The following is a 17,658-nucleotide window of genomic DNA, read 5'->3' as shown; positions in this document are numbered from 1 at the left end:
GTTGGTTGAGTTAGTGATTAGCTGCTATTTCATAAGGAACATAGGGGTAGATCAGTGTGATATGAGATAGGAGTGTGTTAGACGGGCGAGAGCCGTCTCCCAACGTTTATTCCGATGAAATTGAGTTGACCTGGAGGAGATTGATAGTTTTATAGTATGTAATTTATACGTGTGGTGGCTTAACCAAGAGATTGCCATTGGTTATACAGGAAGGTCTTAAAGTGGGGGTAATAATCCGTGGTTGGGATACCTGAGAAATGTGGTTGGTGTGATATGGACATAGCAGCATAGTGTGCTTGAGTATCTGCCTGTTCATTGCCAAGGATTCCAACATGGCTGGGCACCCAGCAAAATCTGATTGTTTTATGTCATGTAGACAGGTAGAACAACCAGTTCTAGATCTTACAAACAAGAGGGTTGGTCAAGTGTATTGAATTGACTTTATGCACCAGTATCTCACACACACACCACAAACTCATGCATGCACATGCACACGCACACACACACACACACACACACACGCACACATACACACGCAAGCACGCACGCACACGCACACGCGCGCACACACACACACACACACACACACACACACACACACTCTCTTTTTGCTTTCCCTTGATAGATTTCAGGAATAAGTGCAAAGATATGCTGGTCAAATATGGGCTTTATTAAATTGTTCATGTGGCTCCAAACAAGTGAAGAATAATGACTAGAGGCATATACACAAATATCCCATTAATCAAGGACATCAAAAAAATTAATTCAAAGTCTTTCAAAAGTCTTTCTTTGAACACTAACATTCTCTTGGATGTGATATCAGTTGGTATAATACTGTTCTGTATGGGCACGATTCGTTACGAGAAATGACAACCAGAATGATCTGCCCAAAAGATTCAGTAATGGACATTGCAGACTAATATGAGACCTTGACAATGAGTTTCGATGACAGCCCAACAGACCCTTACAACGAAATTTCGGAAAGAGAAGCACCATGAACGGAAAAGCTAATAAACATTTAACAATTAATGTCATAACTGTAAATCCACTTAACTACATCGGGAAGCCTCATATACATATTTCAAATATACACTACATGATACAACTGATTATCTTGAACACCAACAGATCACCTCAAAGGACATTAGTGTAATTTGAGATGTTATTACCTGCTGATTGTCAGTTATAATAAATTTATCATACACACAGTACCCAAAGTATGGAATGTTTGTCATGTTCCAACAATCAAATATGATCACATGTAAATTGCAAAGAATTAAATTCTTTTCAGAAACTTTCAATTCATTTGAAAATGTGAATGTCTTAGGTCTCCTTTCTCTTTTCTTTTTGTGTTTAGCCTTGTAAAAGTGGTCTATTGGCTGAATACAGGAAAGGACTACATAACAACAACAATAATGATCCATCACACATAGTGAGCCATGCTAACTAACCACAAGCTCATGTGTTATACTGAAACACTGTAACTGGATTACAATATACGGTACTGCTGTAAAAGTATGGCCACTAGTGACACATCCTGGCAAGGTTGAACCAGTGCTTCAAGAACACTACCCAAGGACCTGGGGAAATATTCTTAATGGCTATAAGGGGATGTACAATTATTACATTCTAAACACAGTCATCTAACACAAATTCTGCTTAAAGGGGGAAAAAAATGGTTCTGTTCATAAAATGCAGAGTGAATAGATTTAAATTTCCATAATATTTTTTAATTTCTATGGCTTACTTTCAGAATCCAAGAAGACACCAATGTCACATCTATTCAATATACATAATATGTAACATTATCTATTGGATTGTTCACCACATTATAGAATTTCTTTACAAGTCAGGCACATACATTTGATCCATTCATTGTTATTCAACCTTATTTTTTATGAATTAATATTCTCACAGAAAAAATAGACTTTCTTTTCTTTTGCTTTAGCTTGAACACAATTATTTGAACTGTTTTATACAAAACAATTTCTCTGTTCTATTCTCAATACTCAGGCTAAGATTATTCCAAATAGCATTATGTCGTGAGATTTGAAAAAGTCCCACGTCTGAACGCAGTAATAATCTGGCAGCTTCACTCAGCAAGACTACTATGCTTTTGGCCTCAAAAAAAGCATGACGGAAGAACTTGCACTTAATGGAAAGTTAAGTACAGTCTAAATAATTTATATGCCAATGATAGCTAATTACAAATCATGAAAATATAAGCATTCAAGTTTTCACCAAGTAAACAAGGAAGACGGAGAGAAGAAATTAATTTTGAAACAGCAATAAAAACAAATGAAGGAAAGACATTAATATTGCAGTTTCTTTAAAAGTATTGCACAAATAAAGAACATTAAAGATATGGCAAATGGAAATTTAAGATTCCATATATAATGAAAAGAGAATACAAAATAAAGAAGGTCTTCCATAATATACTAAATATTCAATAACATTAATACACCATCACCCACATACAAATTCTTAAATAATGTATCCAGAACAAAAAAACAGGAAAAAAAAACAAGAAAAAAAAAAGAAAAGAAAAAAACAACAGCACTATCATTCCACATGCAAACAAAAAATAACAAAAATCAACAACTGTTACCAATTTAGCAGTTGCCCCTATAAATTATTGACACATTAAAGAACAAGTTTGACTGCATCACACCCAAACTTGCATGGAGGGCTCTATACATGAGGGACTAGATGTCATGGTGTGCATAGAAAAGACAAAAGAAAAAAATGATAAAATAAAACTGACAAAAAGTGTCGTACCACAATCAAATAAAAGAACAAATATAAAAATTAAAATGCTTCAAGCGAGACTTCCCTCTTTTCAAACAGTGTTTTGGGAGGAGGGTGGTCATGGGAAGTGGGGAGGGGAGGGAGGGCACAAAAGGGATGCGAGTATTGCTCTTCCCGGATTCCAGAGAGCTACAGAATTCCACATGTCACATAATGAAAACCATGTCAATTGAGTGATAATTATGGTGAGAGTATGACTGGAGGAAAATAGGGGGACGGGGGATGGGTGCCAAGAAATGTACCATAATGATATATATAAATGTATATATATATTCATATATGCGCACATTTTTCAATACCAGAACCAAACTATCCAAGACACTTTAACAAAATTATCGCAGAAGAGACTGGATGTTGGCTCTGGGGTCCACTTGGTGCCGATACTGCTTGGCGATGAGGAAGCCAATGATCTGAAAACCAGAAGAAAAAACAACATATGATCAGTCTCTGTCATCACTATCATCTCTCTCTATTGTTTTATAATCAAAAAGAAAAAAATGCTCACTGGAAAGGCATAATATAAGAAGCAAAAACAGTTATACATATATATATATATATATATATATATATATATATATATATATATATATATATGAAGTCTATACTGTACAGAAAGAATTATTGATCAATGTAAAACCTGGTTTATCAAAATTCTATTTTTCTTTTTCATAAAAATAGTCCAAGAAAAGTAACTGATGGGCAAAAGTACATATAATAATTTTTCTTACAATATGATAGCTAAAGAATGAGTTAGAAAGCTTCTGATCTTCAGCAGTCAATTTGTGGCCTCCTTCCAAACGGCAAAAGCAGAAACCAAAAGCGCTTACAGGCCAGACTGATGCAAGTTTTCTACGTCATTTGTATTGAGGCCATAAACAGTCATTGTTTCAAACTTTTATGTATGCACATTAGCATATGATCTTTACTCTCTAATGTTTTTTACACAAACAAAACACTAACAAACAATTAAAGAGAATAAAAAAACAAAAATACATGTGGATGAATATTTTTTGCAAAATTATTCTCAAGTATGAATACATAGAACTGTATGGACATGCACAAACACAAAACAAAACACACACACATAAAAACAACTACAGCAACAACAACAAAAACAACAACACACACTTTCTCTCTCTTTCAAAATATTTAGGTTTCTTAAGTTTTCAGGTATAATTCAACTTACCATTTATTTTTTCACTTTTCAACAATTTCTGAAATACATTGAATAAATACACATGCTTAGGTATACCTAAATATAAATATGTGCATATTTATATCTGCTTTTGTGTGTGTGTGTGTGTGTGTGTGTGTGTGTGTGTGTGTGTGTGTGTGTGTGTGTGTGTGTGTGTGTGTGTGTGTGTGTGTGTGTGTGTGCGTGTGCGTGTGCGTGTGCGTGTGCGTGTGCGTGTGCGTGTGCGTGTGCGTGTGTGTGTGCGTGTGTGCATGGCCGTGTGTGTGCATGGCCGTGTGTGTGCATGGCCGTGTGTGTGTATGGCCGTGTGTGTGTATGGCCGTGTGTGTGTATGGCCGTGTGTATGTATGGCCGTGTGTATGTATGGCTGCATGTATGTGTGTGCGTGTATGTGTGTGTGCGCGTATGTGTATGTGCATGTGTATGTATGTATGTATGTATGTATGTATGTATGTATGTATGTATGTGTATGTATGTGTATGTGTATGTGTATGTGTGTGTGTGTGTGTGTGTGTGTGTGTGTGTGTGTGTGTGTCTCTGTGTGAGTGAATGCACGATTGAGTGTATTTGAGAGTGTGAATATATGAATAAATGACTAAGTCCTTCTCTCTCTGTGTTTAGTCATCATTGTCATTCTTGTCTTATGTTACTGCCCTACGTCAATGTTACAACACTGACTTGCCAGTCTTCTGCATGTTAGCATATGGTTATTACTATGGTTAAGTTTATGTTCATGCACGCATGCACACGTAAGTATAGTTCTAGCCACATCTATCTGTTTATATACAGAGAGAGAGATAGGCAAACAAATACCAAATTACTAGATTTAAGAACGTTTCTCCAGGAGAAATATCAATGACTCCTATCACTACACAGGCAAGTATTAGATGCATCCACACAAAGCAGGAAGGTAGAAGCAGTAAAACACTACAGAACCATAATTCAGTACTTCAGTCTAATAGAAGCACCCGACCAATACAAAGCCAAACCTTTGGAAATCACTCTACACATGTAGTTGCATTGCTGAGACCCAAGCTACCTGATATGTTAGTGAGAATGAGAGTGGGGGCTAAAACAGACCCCATCGCTCTACAGGAAGGCCGAAGGGTTAGCTCGAGGGTCCCGCTGGTTCCTGTATCGCACCGTGAGCCACACACCAAGAAACTGAGGGGTGCAAAAGCCAATGGTTGAGCCTAAGTGATGAAGAGCCAGACAACTGCTGTCTGTTTCTGTAGAATCATTGACATATTTTGAAGAAAACCTGATCCCCGTCCTTAGGAAAAAGCCACATGTTAGAAGGGAAATGAAAGAGGAAAATACTATTCCTTCCTTTATAAAAGGGGTCCCCAATCTTTTTTTATCAAGAAAATGCTTCCATTATGAAAAGGTGCTTGCAAGTCTCCCTTCTCTAATTGGCATTTCATCTTGGTAACAATTAATTGTATTCCATTGGCATGTTTTAAATCTAAAATCTCTACCAAGCATGACTTCCACATTAACAAAAATTAATCTCTTTTCCATAATCTACTTGTGGGAAGACACTTGCTACCAAAGTTTGGGAACCACCACCTACAAACCTAAAGATAAATCATTTTATCTAACTTGAATTTAAATTCATGAGAAGGAACAGCTAAAAAGTAAATGAAATACAAAGATCAAAAAGGAGAGAATAACAGAATTAGTGTCTTTAACCCCTTGGTGACGGGTGGAAAAAAAAAAACCTATGCTCTGGAGATCTATGGCAACACGCCGACTTTGAGCGCGGGAGTTCGGTACATCAAGCCGAATCACCGGCTTGTAGCGCTTTGGCACACCGCCGCGACATACAGCTGCCCGCCACAGAGCCGTTTGTTTTGACACCTCATGGCATGACCCGTCGGGAAGGGGTTAATAATTTAAACTAAGAGGGGAATGGAAAGCATTCATTTGTGTATTAGTTCTTGGTTATCTTTCTCTCGTCTCTGGTCACAGGCTGCAAGAGCAATCATTGATTGGTAAGTAAGGGAACAAAATCACAAACATACAGCATCTTCTTCAGAAAGTTAAATGAGCGTCGCTTTTGCTGCTACAGTTGGTCTTGTGAAATGGGAGGTTTAACTATATACATGAAAGACAACAAAATCAAAAGTATATTCACAATATAATCAAACCTGAACTTTCTATGACCCTAAAAAAGGTCAATAAAAGCATCCCTTCACTGTAACATAATAATGTCAGGAACTTTTATACAAAGATATTTGTAATCATGAAATATGAGATTCATAAGAGAAGTTTTTCAGCAATATAAAATTCTAGACCTTATTTTAGTGAAGTATACTCTACAGCATACTACATCAATTTTGAAAAACTGAGAATGACAAATAAATAACCTGGTGATGATGAGAGACTGACCAACTGAGCCCACAGAATGCCCAATTACCCCTTTTCCTCTTGCCCCCCTGTGGTGCATAATTAAAAATACCACTAAAAGGTTATGAAAAGAGTATTTTAAGCCTGAAAATAAACATCTTAGATATTCTCTGGTGAAAAAAGAAAAGAAAAGAACCTGGCATAACCTGACCTTTGGCTCCCATTCTAATGTTCCCAGGACTAGGCTGTGCCTTAGACTCCAGGTGATTGATTGATGGATACAGATAGAGAGAGAAAAAAAAACACTCGAACCACTGCTTTCTAGGTCCTTGTAAGGTCACAGAATCTTGCAAAACCCAGAAGTTATTGTATGAAATAAAAATTAAGTTAACAACTTTCATTTATTGCTGTAATTCTGGAAATGCTTTCAGAGCAAAATGCTATGATCTGAGAGAAATTTTCCTACTTATTTAGAATAGGTTCTCCTGCTTGAATAACAATGATGATGATGATGATGATAATAAACAAAATAAAATCATGTAGATGATCCTTTTTAAAATCAATTTAAATCTTCTATTCCAGTAAATGCAAATATTTTTGATGAAAAATATTTATGAAAAGATATTATAAAAATTCAAGTAAATCACATAAACACACACACATATAAAAACAATAAACTGAACAAACAAACATATACACACTAAACTTAATTATGTATATGATAACTAACTAGAAAATTAATCTCATGAAAGTCTGAAACCCATTTCTCAGCCATAAAAATTGTTGCCTTACATTATTTCTACTTTAGTGTGTGTGTGTGTGTGTGTGTGTGTGTGTGTGTGTGTGTGTGTGTGTGTGTGTGTGTGTGTGTGTGTGTGTGTGTGTGTGTGTGTGTGTGTGTATACATGTATGTATGTATGTATGTCTGTATGTATATATATATATATATATATATATATATATATATATATATATATATATGTATATATATATGTATGTATATATATATATATATATATATATATATATATGTATATATATATGTATATATATATGTATGTATATATATATATATTATATATATATATATATATATATATATATATATATATATATATATATATATATATATATATATTACATACATAAATATATATACACATTTCTGTCTCTCTCTCTCTCTCTCTCTCTCTCTCTCTCTCTCTCTCTCTCTCTCTCTCTCTCTCTCTCTCTCTCTCTCTCTCTCTCTATATATATATATATATATATAATATATATATAAATATATATAAATATAAAAATATATAAATATAAATAAACATAAATATACACAAATACACACTAATACACATAAACACAAGCATAAATATAAATATAAATATAAATATATATATACATATATAAGAAAAAAAAAAAAAAAAAAAAAAAAAAAAAAAAAAAAAAAAAAAAAAAAAAAAAAAATATATATTAGGAGAAAAAATGTATACATATATATAAACATACTTATAAATATCCATAAATAAAAATAAAAATAAATAAATAAATAAAATAAACATATATATATCTATATATGTATAAAAACATACATATATATACAAATAGATAGATAGATATACATAAACATACATAAATATAAATATATATATATAAATAAATATGAATATATACACAAATATACATAAATATAAATAATAAATAAATAAATATATACATATATATATATATATTCATAAACATATAAATATATACAAAATACATAAATATAAATATATACATGAATAAGAATATATATATATATATATATATACACACATAAACACACACACATACACATACCCATACATAAATAATACGTGTGTGTGTGTGTGTGTGTGTGTGTGTGTGTGTGTGTGTGTGTGTGTGTGTGTGTGTGTGCGTGTGTGTGCGTGTATGTGTGTGTGCGTGTGTGTGTGTATTTATGCGCGCACACACACACACACACACACACACACACACACACACACACACACACACACACACACTCACACACACACACACACACACACACACACACACACACACACACACACACACACGCACGCACACACGCACGCACGCACGCACACACGCAAGCACGCACGCACACACATACACACACACACACACACATACATACACACACACACGTATTATTTATGTATGGGTATGTGTGTGTGTGTGTGTGTGTGTGTGTGTGTGTGTGTGTGTGTGTGTGTGTGTGTGTGTGTGTGTGTGTGTGTGTGTGTGTGTGTGCGTGTGTGTGTGTGCATGTGTATTTATGCACACACACACACACACACACACACACACAGATTTATCAACAATATGCAACTGGAAAGAAAGAAAGGAGGATAAATGAGAAAATGATGATGATAACAATAATAGCAAGAAAAAAAGACCAGGTTTGCCTGAAGTGCCTCACCTCTGTAAATGAGAAGAAGAGTCCGATGCCACCAACCAGGTTCTGGCCCTTAACCATCGACTCCTGGATTGGCTCCATGCAGGGGTCACACATACAGCTTGTGCTGTTCTCGCTGCGGCAACACGTTGCATCGTCAGCTGAAGCTGGGTCTCCACAGCAGTACTTGCCATCTTTGTTTTTAATCTACAGAAGAAAAACAAACCAGTGGAGAATCCATTTATTGCAAGAAGACAAAGCAAAATGTCTTTATGTTGGTAACTAAATGAATATGCATATCACAAAGCTTAAATACAAGTAAATATTATCTCACAGTAAGAAATACAGCTACTGTCGTTCTTAGAATTATGTGTGCAACCTAGGCTAAACACTACAATTAAAAAAAAAAAAATTCTGTTCACTGTTTACATGAAACCCTTTACATACATATATGTATGTTTGTGTAGGTGTGTGTATGTAAAAATACAGTCTCACACACACACACACAAATAATAATAATAATAATTATTATCATTGTTAATTATCAACTGATGGGTAATTAAACACCAAGAACTTTTACCACTTTCGTAACAAGTGACCCATTTTGCCCTAAGTGAAAGCTCAACCAAACCACACCTCAATCACCACTGTACTTACATCGGTGCAGGTTGGGTGATCCATCTCGGTAGTTATGTTTTTGCTGTATTTCTCGAAGCCGCAGCAGCCAAAGAACTGCTGTGCATCGTGTTTAGTGCTGTTGTTGGAGTATTCCCAACCCTGAAAGACACCACCTTACTTAGTTAAAGAATAGGAAGTGCAACTGTTTTTTTCAGTAGAGAAAATATGACAAACACCTGCTATCTGTGATGAAAAATATGAAAGACAGCCATAGAAGGGAAAACATATATAGCTATCATTAATCATTCAGTTTTTTAGAAACTTTTCATCCCCATACTTACAACCTAATTTAGTTACAATAATGATAACAGCAACAACATCAACAAATGATGAAAATACTACCAATCATGATAAACATCATCATTATTAACCCACTGGATCTGGTTGTGTCATGCCAATCACATCAACAAAACTCCTGGCATTAGGCTTATGTAAGCAATAACTCTGCCGGGTGGCTAGTTATAGGCCAGGTGCACATGAACGTGTGTGCATGGTGACAAGACTCAATGCCTCCTATTTGCAAAGTTATTTACTCTTTTAACACATAGGTATTTTAGCATTTAGGCCATTTTCCAATGTACATATTTACCATTTGATTTGCATTACCCAAATGGTAATAGTTTTTTTCTTTGCACAGAATTCTATCATCTCTTTAGGTGGTCTACAACACAGAGCAAGAAAAATAAAACTATGTAACACAATGTTACTTTTGAGAACAATCTGTTGCTGCTCACAGCACCAGGAATACGATGTTGAGCATGGAAATGGTGTCCTCCACAGAGCCAGCACTCTTCCAATCACTGCTCATGGAAATTTCCTTCCACACTCACACATTGATGGGAATAATGCAAAAATCGCCAAATGAGTCAAATAAACCTCCCAATAGGTCTTTGCACTTGTGGCAAATCTTTTCTATCACCCCAGCCTTCAGCTGCAACATGCATGACAGCAAGTTTGTGTCACCTGGTCTACAGCCAGATTTTCCTCTAACGTCACCTGCCCTTCGACCTGGATTTTTTCATGATGTGATGGTCACATCACCTGGATCCAAGGGATAAAGTAAAAGTAAAAGTAAAAGTAAAAGTAAAAGAAAAAGAAAAAGAAAAAGAAGAAGAAAAAGAAGAAAAGAAAAGAAAAGAAAAGAAAAAGAAGATGAATAATCTGCTCTTCATAAAAAATAAGAAACAACCACAATCATCATTAACAAAATACTAACAACAGCAAACATATACAACTCTTTTTCAATGAAATCAATCTCCTGACTTTCTTACAAAAAGCCCCTTACATAGAACCTTGAAAATGTCCTTTGCACTCTAGGGCTATTTTTACAATTATTCCTAAGAAAACTACAGACATTGTGCAAAAAAAAATATAAGTGGGGAAACACAAATCACTATTAATAAATATAAACAAAAACTACTGCTCATTTATGTAACACTAGCAAAAGCAGCTTTCATCGAAATCTGCTGACTTTTCTGCAGAGGGCACTGTGAAGCCCTAACAATGTTCTCCTCTCAGAATGTTTTTACACCCACTCCTCAAGAAAGCTGACAGACACGTGCAAAAAGGATATATGGGAAATGATCGGGAAACATAACTTTTGCACAATGTAAGAAGCACTATGTATATAATGATTGGTCACAGAAAAGCTCAATTCACTGTACTGGCATTCATTATTATCAAAGGAATTTAGGAAAGTTATAATGTAATAATCATTTACGAGGAGTCACCCAGCACGTACCTTCTTAGCGAAAGCCTGCTGCTGCTGTTCGTTAATGGCAAGGGATGCACAGGCCACAGAGAACTGGATGATGAAGATGATGAACAAAACAATCATGTAGAAGAACAGCAACACCTGTTGGGATCATCAAATCTGTTAGTGCTACTGAACTGGTTTGTGTAGTATGACTGTAACTAATTGGAACATTTAACTGCATTATAAAAATGTGCAGTAAAGTGAAAGAAATATATATTACATCACTGTTATATCACTTTTTTTTCTTCATAACTTAAAAGAGAGAGAGAGAGAGAGAGAGAGAGAGAGAGAGAGAGAGAGAGAGAGAGAGAGAGAGAGAGAGAGAGAGAGAGAGAGAAAGAGAGAGAGAGAGAGAGAGAGAGAGAGAGAGAGAGAGAGAGAGAGAGAGAGAGAGAGAGAGAGAGAGAGAAAGAAGAGAGAGAGAGAGAAAGAAAGAGAGAGAGAGAGAGAGAGAGAGAGAGAGAGAGAGAGAGAGAGAGAGAGAGAGAGAGAGAGAGAGAGAGAGAGAGAGAGAGAGAGAGAGAGAGAAAGAAGAGAGAGAGAGAGAGAAGAGAGAGAGAGAGAGAGAGAGAGAGAGAGAGAGAGAGAGAGAGAGAGAGAGAGAGAGAGAGAGAGAGAGAGAGAGAGAGAGAGAGAGAGAGAGAGAGAGAGAGAGAGAGAGAGAGAGAGAGAGAGAGAGAAAGAGAGAGAGAGAGAGAGAGAGAGAGAGAGAGAGAGAGAGAGAGAGAGAGAGAGAGAGAGAGAGAGAGAGAGAGAGAGAGAGATCCTTACAAAACTCTTGAAATTAATCTCCTAAAACACTCAAAATGGAAAAAGAAAGAAAAAAAAAAAGAACGAAAGAAAGAAAGGAAACAGTCACCATTCACAAGTATTTAGAAAAATACAATACATAACTCAACGTCCACTACGACTATGAAATGGTCCTATCAAATCCAGTCCCTGCATTGTGTTGAGATCCCTTGTCACTTACCTGATGATGTTTACTTGCTCCAATGAGACCCACTATGGATATGATTAATAGGCAAACACCACAGACAATAATTCCAGTAACCAGTGACAGTGATGTGACAATGGAGGCCGCATTGGCAGCAGCCGCGACCCCAAATAGGATGAACGCCACAATCTGAAAGGTGAAGAAATTTATTAAACCAAAATGCTCTGTATCTAGAACTATGCACTTCTTAGCCACTCTCTGTTACAGCCTACTAATGATATTTTCTCTGAGGATTATCTGATCCATCTTAGCCCATTCTCTACTGAAATTCAATTGCAGGTTCACACGTATCTTCAATGGAAATACCCCAAAGGGTATGGGAAAATTCTGTAGATACCTGTGTACCCACAATCATCATGATTATTTTGATGGATTCCCTGTACTTGTTATAACATTTATACTGTTGCAATATGGTCTTTAGATACAGAAAGAAATTAAGTATATATGACTAACTATATATGTTTGCCAAAAGTTGCTAACACATCATAAATATTTCACTGCTTTTGAATACAAGTAGAATGCAAATTATACTAGCTGCACCAGTTTTACCAATTCATCTACAAGTCTCTAAACCGACACTCAATAGCTTGGTAATCTGGGGTCAGCAAATCTAAATTCATGTCCCTTCTGATGACAATAATTCCCAACCATCACTTAGAATGATGTTTCTCAGCCAGGTGTAAATTTACTCCCTGGATTAAAAATTCAACTGGCTGAATTTAACTCTAAAGTTCAGATAACAGGTACTTCAGTATTTTTTTCCTGATTTTTGTGAATGTCCATTGTGGTTATACATATTTTTTTCTTCATAATCAAAATTACTTTCAGAAAAAAATTAATAACACAAGTGCTTCCTCTTATTGTCTATCTCTTAAGGTAAGTTTTTATATTACTCTAAATAGGAAGTGGAAAGTTTGAGAACCACTGGCCTAAACAGAAACGGCTATGGGAAAAGGTCTTTTATCACATAACTGAAAAAGGAAACTCAGCAAATATCCTGTTGCTCAATACCCTATGGTTTGCATTCTTTTATCTTATCAAATAATAAAGTAGATGCATTAACTACCATATCTCCATATCTCCTCTGATGATTATAGTTTACAAAAATAAATAAACACATCAGATGCATAATCTACTTACAGATATGACAATCCAAGCCATAGTTTCTATGTAAAGGTATCTTTAAATGCACCAAAAAACATATATTAACTAATCACCATGGGAAAGAGAGGATCTACTCAATAGCAGCATAAGGTAACCCTCCTAACAAGCCATCTACTTTAAGATTATGTATTGCTGTGCATCATAAACATATAGGCAAAGGTAACTATCAGAAGTAACTAATATCTGTAAAGAATCAGGCATACATTCCTTTTCATATTAATCTATTATAACTTTCACTTTATGTAGAGTGATAAATACTATACAAATAGTAAAACATATATTATTTTCACGTATTTTCCAAATAGCTACATGGGGCCTACGGTACCAACAATTTGGGCATTAAAGGATAGCTCTCATCATGTTAAAGATAACTACAAATTGTATTTTCAAACACTACTCAGAAAGCAAGAAATAAATAAATGTGCAAAAATCTTCAATATTGATAAAAACATACCAGAAGCTATCAGAATACAGATAAGAATGTAATCTTGTAAGCATTTTTGTTAGATAAGAAAATCACTTTGATAATTTCCTTTCAATATGATCACTGTAATTAGCAAGAGATTCAGACACATACATAATATAAATTTGTTTTAATGATGTGCACCTCTCAATTCTCATAAAAGAACTAAAAAAGTTGTAATAACTATCCATTTTTATACTGTATGTAAGTCAGACCTAAATATATATATATACATATATCTATATACATACATACATATATATATATATATATATATATATATATATATATATATATATATACACACACACACACACACATATATAAATACATACATATATATATATATACACATATACATATATATATATATATATGTATATATGTATATTATGTATGTGTTATATATATATATATATATATATATATATATATATATATATATATATATACACACACACACACATATATAAATACATACATATATATATACACATATACATATATATATGTATATATGTATATTATGTATGTGTTATATATATATATATATATATATATATATATATATATATATATATATATACATATATATATATATATATATATATATATATATATATATATATATATATATATATATAACACACACACATATATGTATATTATGTATGTATATATATGTGTATATATATATATATATATATATATATATATGTATATATATGTATATGTATATGTATATGTATATATATATATATATATATATATATATATATATATATATATATATATATATATATATGTATGTAAGTATATATGTAGATACATACATATATACAAATATATACACACACACACACACACACACACACATATACATACATATATATAAACACGCGCGCGCAGGCAGGCATGCAGGCACACACACACACACACACACACACACACACACACACACACACACACACACACACACACACACACACACACACACACACACACACACACACATATATATACATATGTATATATATATGCATATATACATATAAATATATAAATGCATATATATGTATATTTATGTATATTATGTATGCGAGATATATATATGTATATTATGTGTATATTTATATATATATATGTATAAACATATATATGTTTATGTATGCATATATATATACATATATACAAATATGTGTATATATATATATATATACCTTATATATATATACATATATATACATATATATATATATATATATATATATATATATATATATATATATATATATATAAATATACATACACACCACACACATATATAAACACACACACACACACACACACACACACACACACACACACACACACAAATTTACATTCACTTAACAATTACTTAATTAGAGTAAACTGTCAAAATCAATTGCCAAATCTGGGTGAAATGTACATTTGAATTTAAATCAGCATGAAAATTCAAAAGGTCTTTACTTTCCATAATCCAAGCTCAAACGATTAACCAATTAAGGTATTTCCTTAGTATATGACAGAATGATGACTACTGTGACACTTTGTATACAACAATTCTATTGAAAATTTAAAATGGAATTATTTAGCCCAGTCGCACACACAAAACTAACATCTGCAATTGATTTTTGGAGTCCTCTGGAAACAATATCAAAATTATATAAAATTTTAGCTGGTAAATGCATTACATTGTTTAGTTAAGTTGCAGCTTAGCTATTTCTCATGAATTTGTGCATGTGAGTAGCTCACAAATGCTGGTTTCTGTCTAGCAACTGGGCAGACTATGCCAAGCTGTTATATAAAGTAAGTAGTTGATTTGAGAGGGTTAATATATACATAACTAATCATATTGGTATGTCATGTTACATGTCTACTGGCTAATCAAAATATCCATTTCATATTATTGCAATTTGAAATGGACATATCACTGATGCAAAGTGTTGTAGAATTATAATAGACAATCTGTGAATTCTATGGGTAATAACTGTATTATAAATATAAATAACTATATATCAAGTAATGAAAATGACAGTCATTATCATACATATTTATCAGTGTAATCAGATCTTTAAAACCGTATCCTATCCACAGTCACTCAAGAAGTCACTCCAGCAAAAGTTAACAAACTTCTGCCATGTATAGCCCAGCAGACACAGGTTACACACCTCCCTTGTCCTTGATGAGATCCCTTCTGGAAAATTTCTCAAATTATCCCCCTCCCTCCAGAAAAATAGGCATACTTTTTGAAAAACTGCAAATAAGATACAAGTAGTGGTATATCTAATGGACTCCAGCAATTGACATATCATAATATTGTGATATTTTGCAATAACAGCAGCAGATCTAGAAAACATCTGATGAGTTGCACACAGTAATTCCTTAAAAAAGAAAAAAGAAAAAAAAAGAGAGGAGTAAAAATAACAACAATGACAACAACAATAATTAAGATAAAAAAAATTGCAATAACAAAATGATAACTGATTCTTGAAGCAATATTTGGGTCTACCTAAAACTGTACTTGACATGACTCCCTCTGTACCTTCGGCCAACCAGCAAACCTTTATTATGTATTTGGCAAGAAAGAGTTGAGACTTAGTTGGTCTACACCATCTATCTTACTAGAATATATGTGGATGAGTTTGTCCTTTCACTAAAGACACGGATGTCAGTGAGGGCTTGAGTCACTTTGTTATTGAGAGGCAACTGTGGACATATTTTCATTTTGTGCGGATTGATTTTCTATAGGTGATATTGCTGTTTTATAACTTTGTTAACCCCTAAAAGACATCTTGTCTTCTGTTTAAGGACTGCAGGACAAGCATACTATATAGACAAGGAAAGATCAAGTGTACTATATAGATACCAGGTCAAGCTGCTTAATAAGTGCATATTCTATTGTACCAGTCTGTGCTGATCTTATACTCTGAATGCCTCCATTGTCATTCTAGCTCTGTGTAGATAATATCCTAAAATAATGATGGAATGAATAATATATCAAGCATTATATGCATGTGCAATCCCTTGTCCTCCCCAAGGCCTGCCTATACTTTCTCTATCTCCACATTTTTTTTCCGAAAAAAAAGCTAATAATAATATCCGCAGACTATAAATATAACAAAACAATAATAGTAGATTATAAATATCATCATAATAAAAACTGTCTAACATTTTAATTAATGATGATGATTACAACCATAACTCTGAGAGGTACCAGGACAAATGTAGGTACATTAAGTGATCAAATGTCATGTAAGTATTAAAAAAATTAAAGAAATAAAGAAAGAAAAACCAAAAAACTTTCAACAGCAGCCGCTACTACGATCTGTATTAATACATTCTCCCAGGTGCCACACTACCTCTGAGTTCACAACACTTGTACTGTCGACCAGCGGATTTAAGTATTCAAACTGGTAGTTCTCACACTGGTAATGCTGAATGGCAAACTTAGAAGCAGAGGAGGAATGAACGTTAATTTTATCTAAAATGGTGAGCATCATGAATTCTTTAGCACCAACATATATAAGATATAGCAAAATGATTATTGTATATCTCATAATATTAAAGTTTACGCGATATACAAACAAGATACAGTAAAAATCTATCATTACAACCACCATTAGCTGAAGTGCCTCTGCTGTGACAAAACAAACAAACTATAAAAATGATCTTCCTTGCTTTTCCCATTCAATTATTTCCCCTTTGTATTGCCCAAACTCCTTACACAATGGAAGTATTTTTTAATCACTTTCCTAGGTTCGTTATAACCCCAGACAAGGCGAAATAACCCCCCTTCTCCAAGCTAAACCTA

At 33.7% G+C, this 17,658-nt stretch overlaps 1 protein-coding gene across 2 annotated transcripts in view; it reads right to left on the bottom strand.

Annotated features, from left to right (window-relative positions):
* Positions 1-652: 652 nt before the first annotated feature.
* Positions 653-17,658, bottom strand: part of LOC125029537 (tetraspanin-13-like) — a 17,574-nt gene continuing 568 nt past the window's right edge. Inside the window, exons 2-7 of one of the 2 annotated variants that reach the window (XR_007115203.1) lie at positions 12,173-12,325; positions 11,188-11,301; positions 9,426-9,545; positions 8,793-8,975; positions 5,043-5,167; positions 653-3,218 (exon numbers count right to left, since the gene is read on the bottom strand). Coding sequence is in view for 1 of the 2 variants with exons in the window: in XM_047619481.1 (XP_047475437.1) it covers positions 3,141-3,218; positions 8,793-8,975; positions 9,426-9,545; positions 11,188-11,301; positions 12,173-12,325 (648 nt within the window). In the remaining variant the exon portion in view is untranslated. The remainder of the gene's footprint in view (positions 3,219-5,042; positions 5,168-8,792; positions 8,976-9,425; positions 9,546-11,187; positions 11,302-12,172; positions 12,326-17,658) is intronic. The other variant, XM_047619481.1, reaches the window with a different exon arrangement.

This window comes from Penaeus chinensis, chromosome 10 (assembly GCF_019202785.1).
Source record: "Penaeus chinensis breed Huanghai No. 1 chromosome 10, ASM1920278v2, whole genome shotgun sequence".
NCBI classification, from domain to species: domain Eukaryota; kingdom Metazoa; phylum Arthropoda; class Malacostraca; order Decapoda; family Penaeidae; genus Penaeus; species Penaeus chinensis.
The sequence above is the reverse complement of the archived record's forward strand: the minus strand, read 5'-3'. Positions and strand labels throughout refer to the sequence as shown.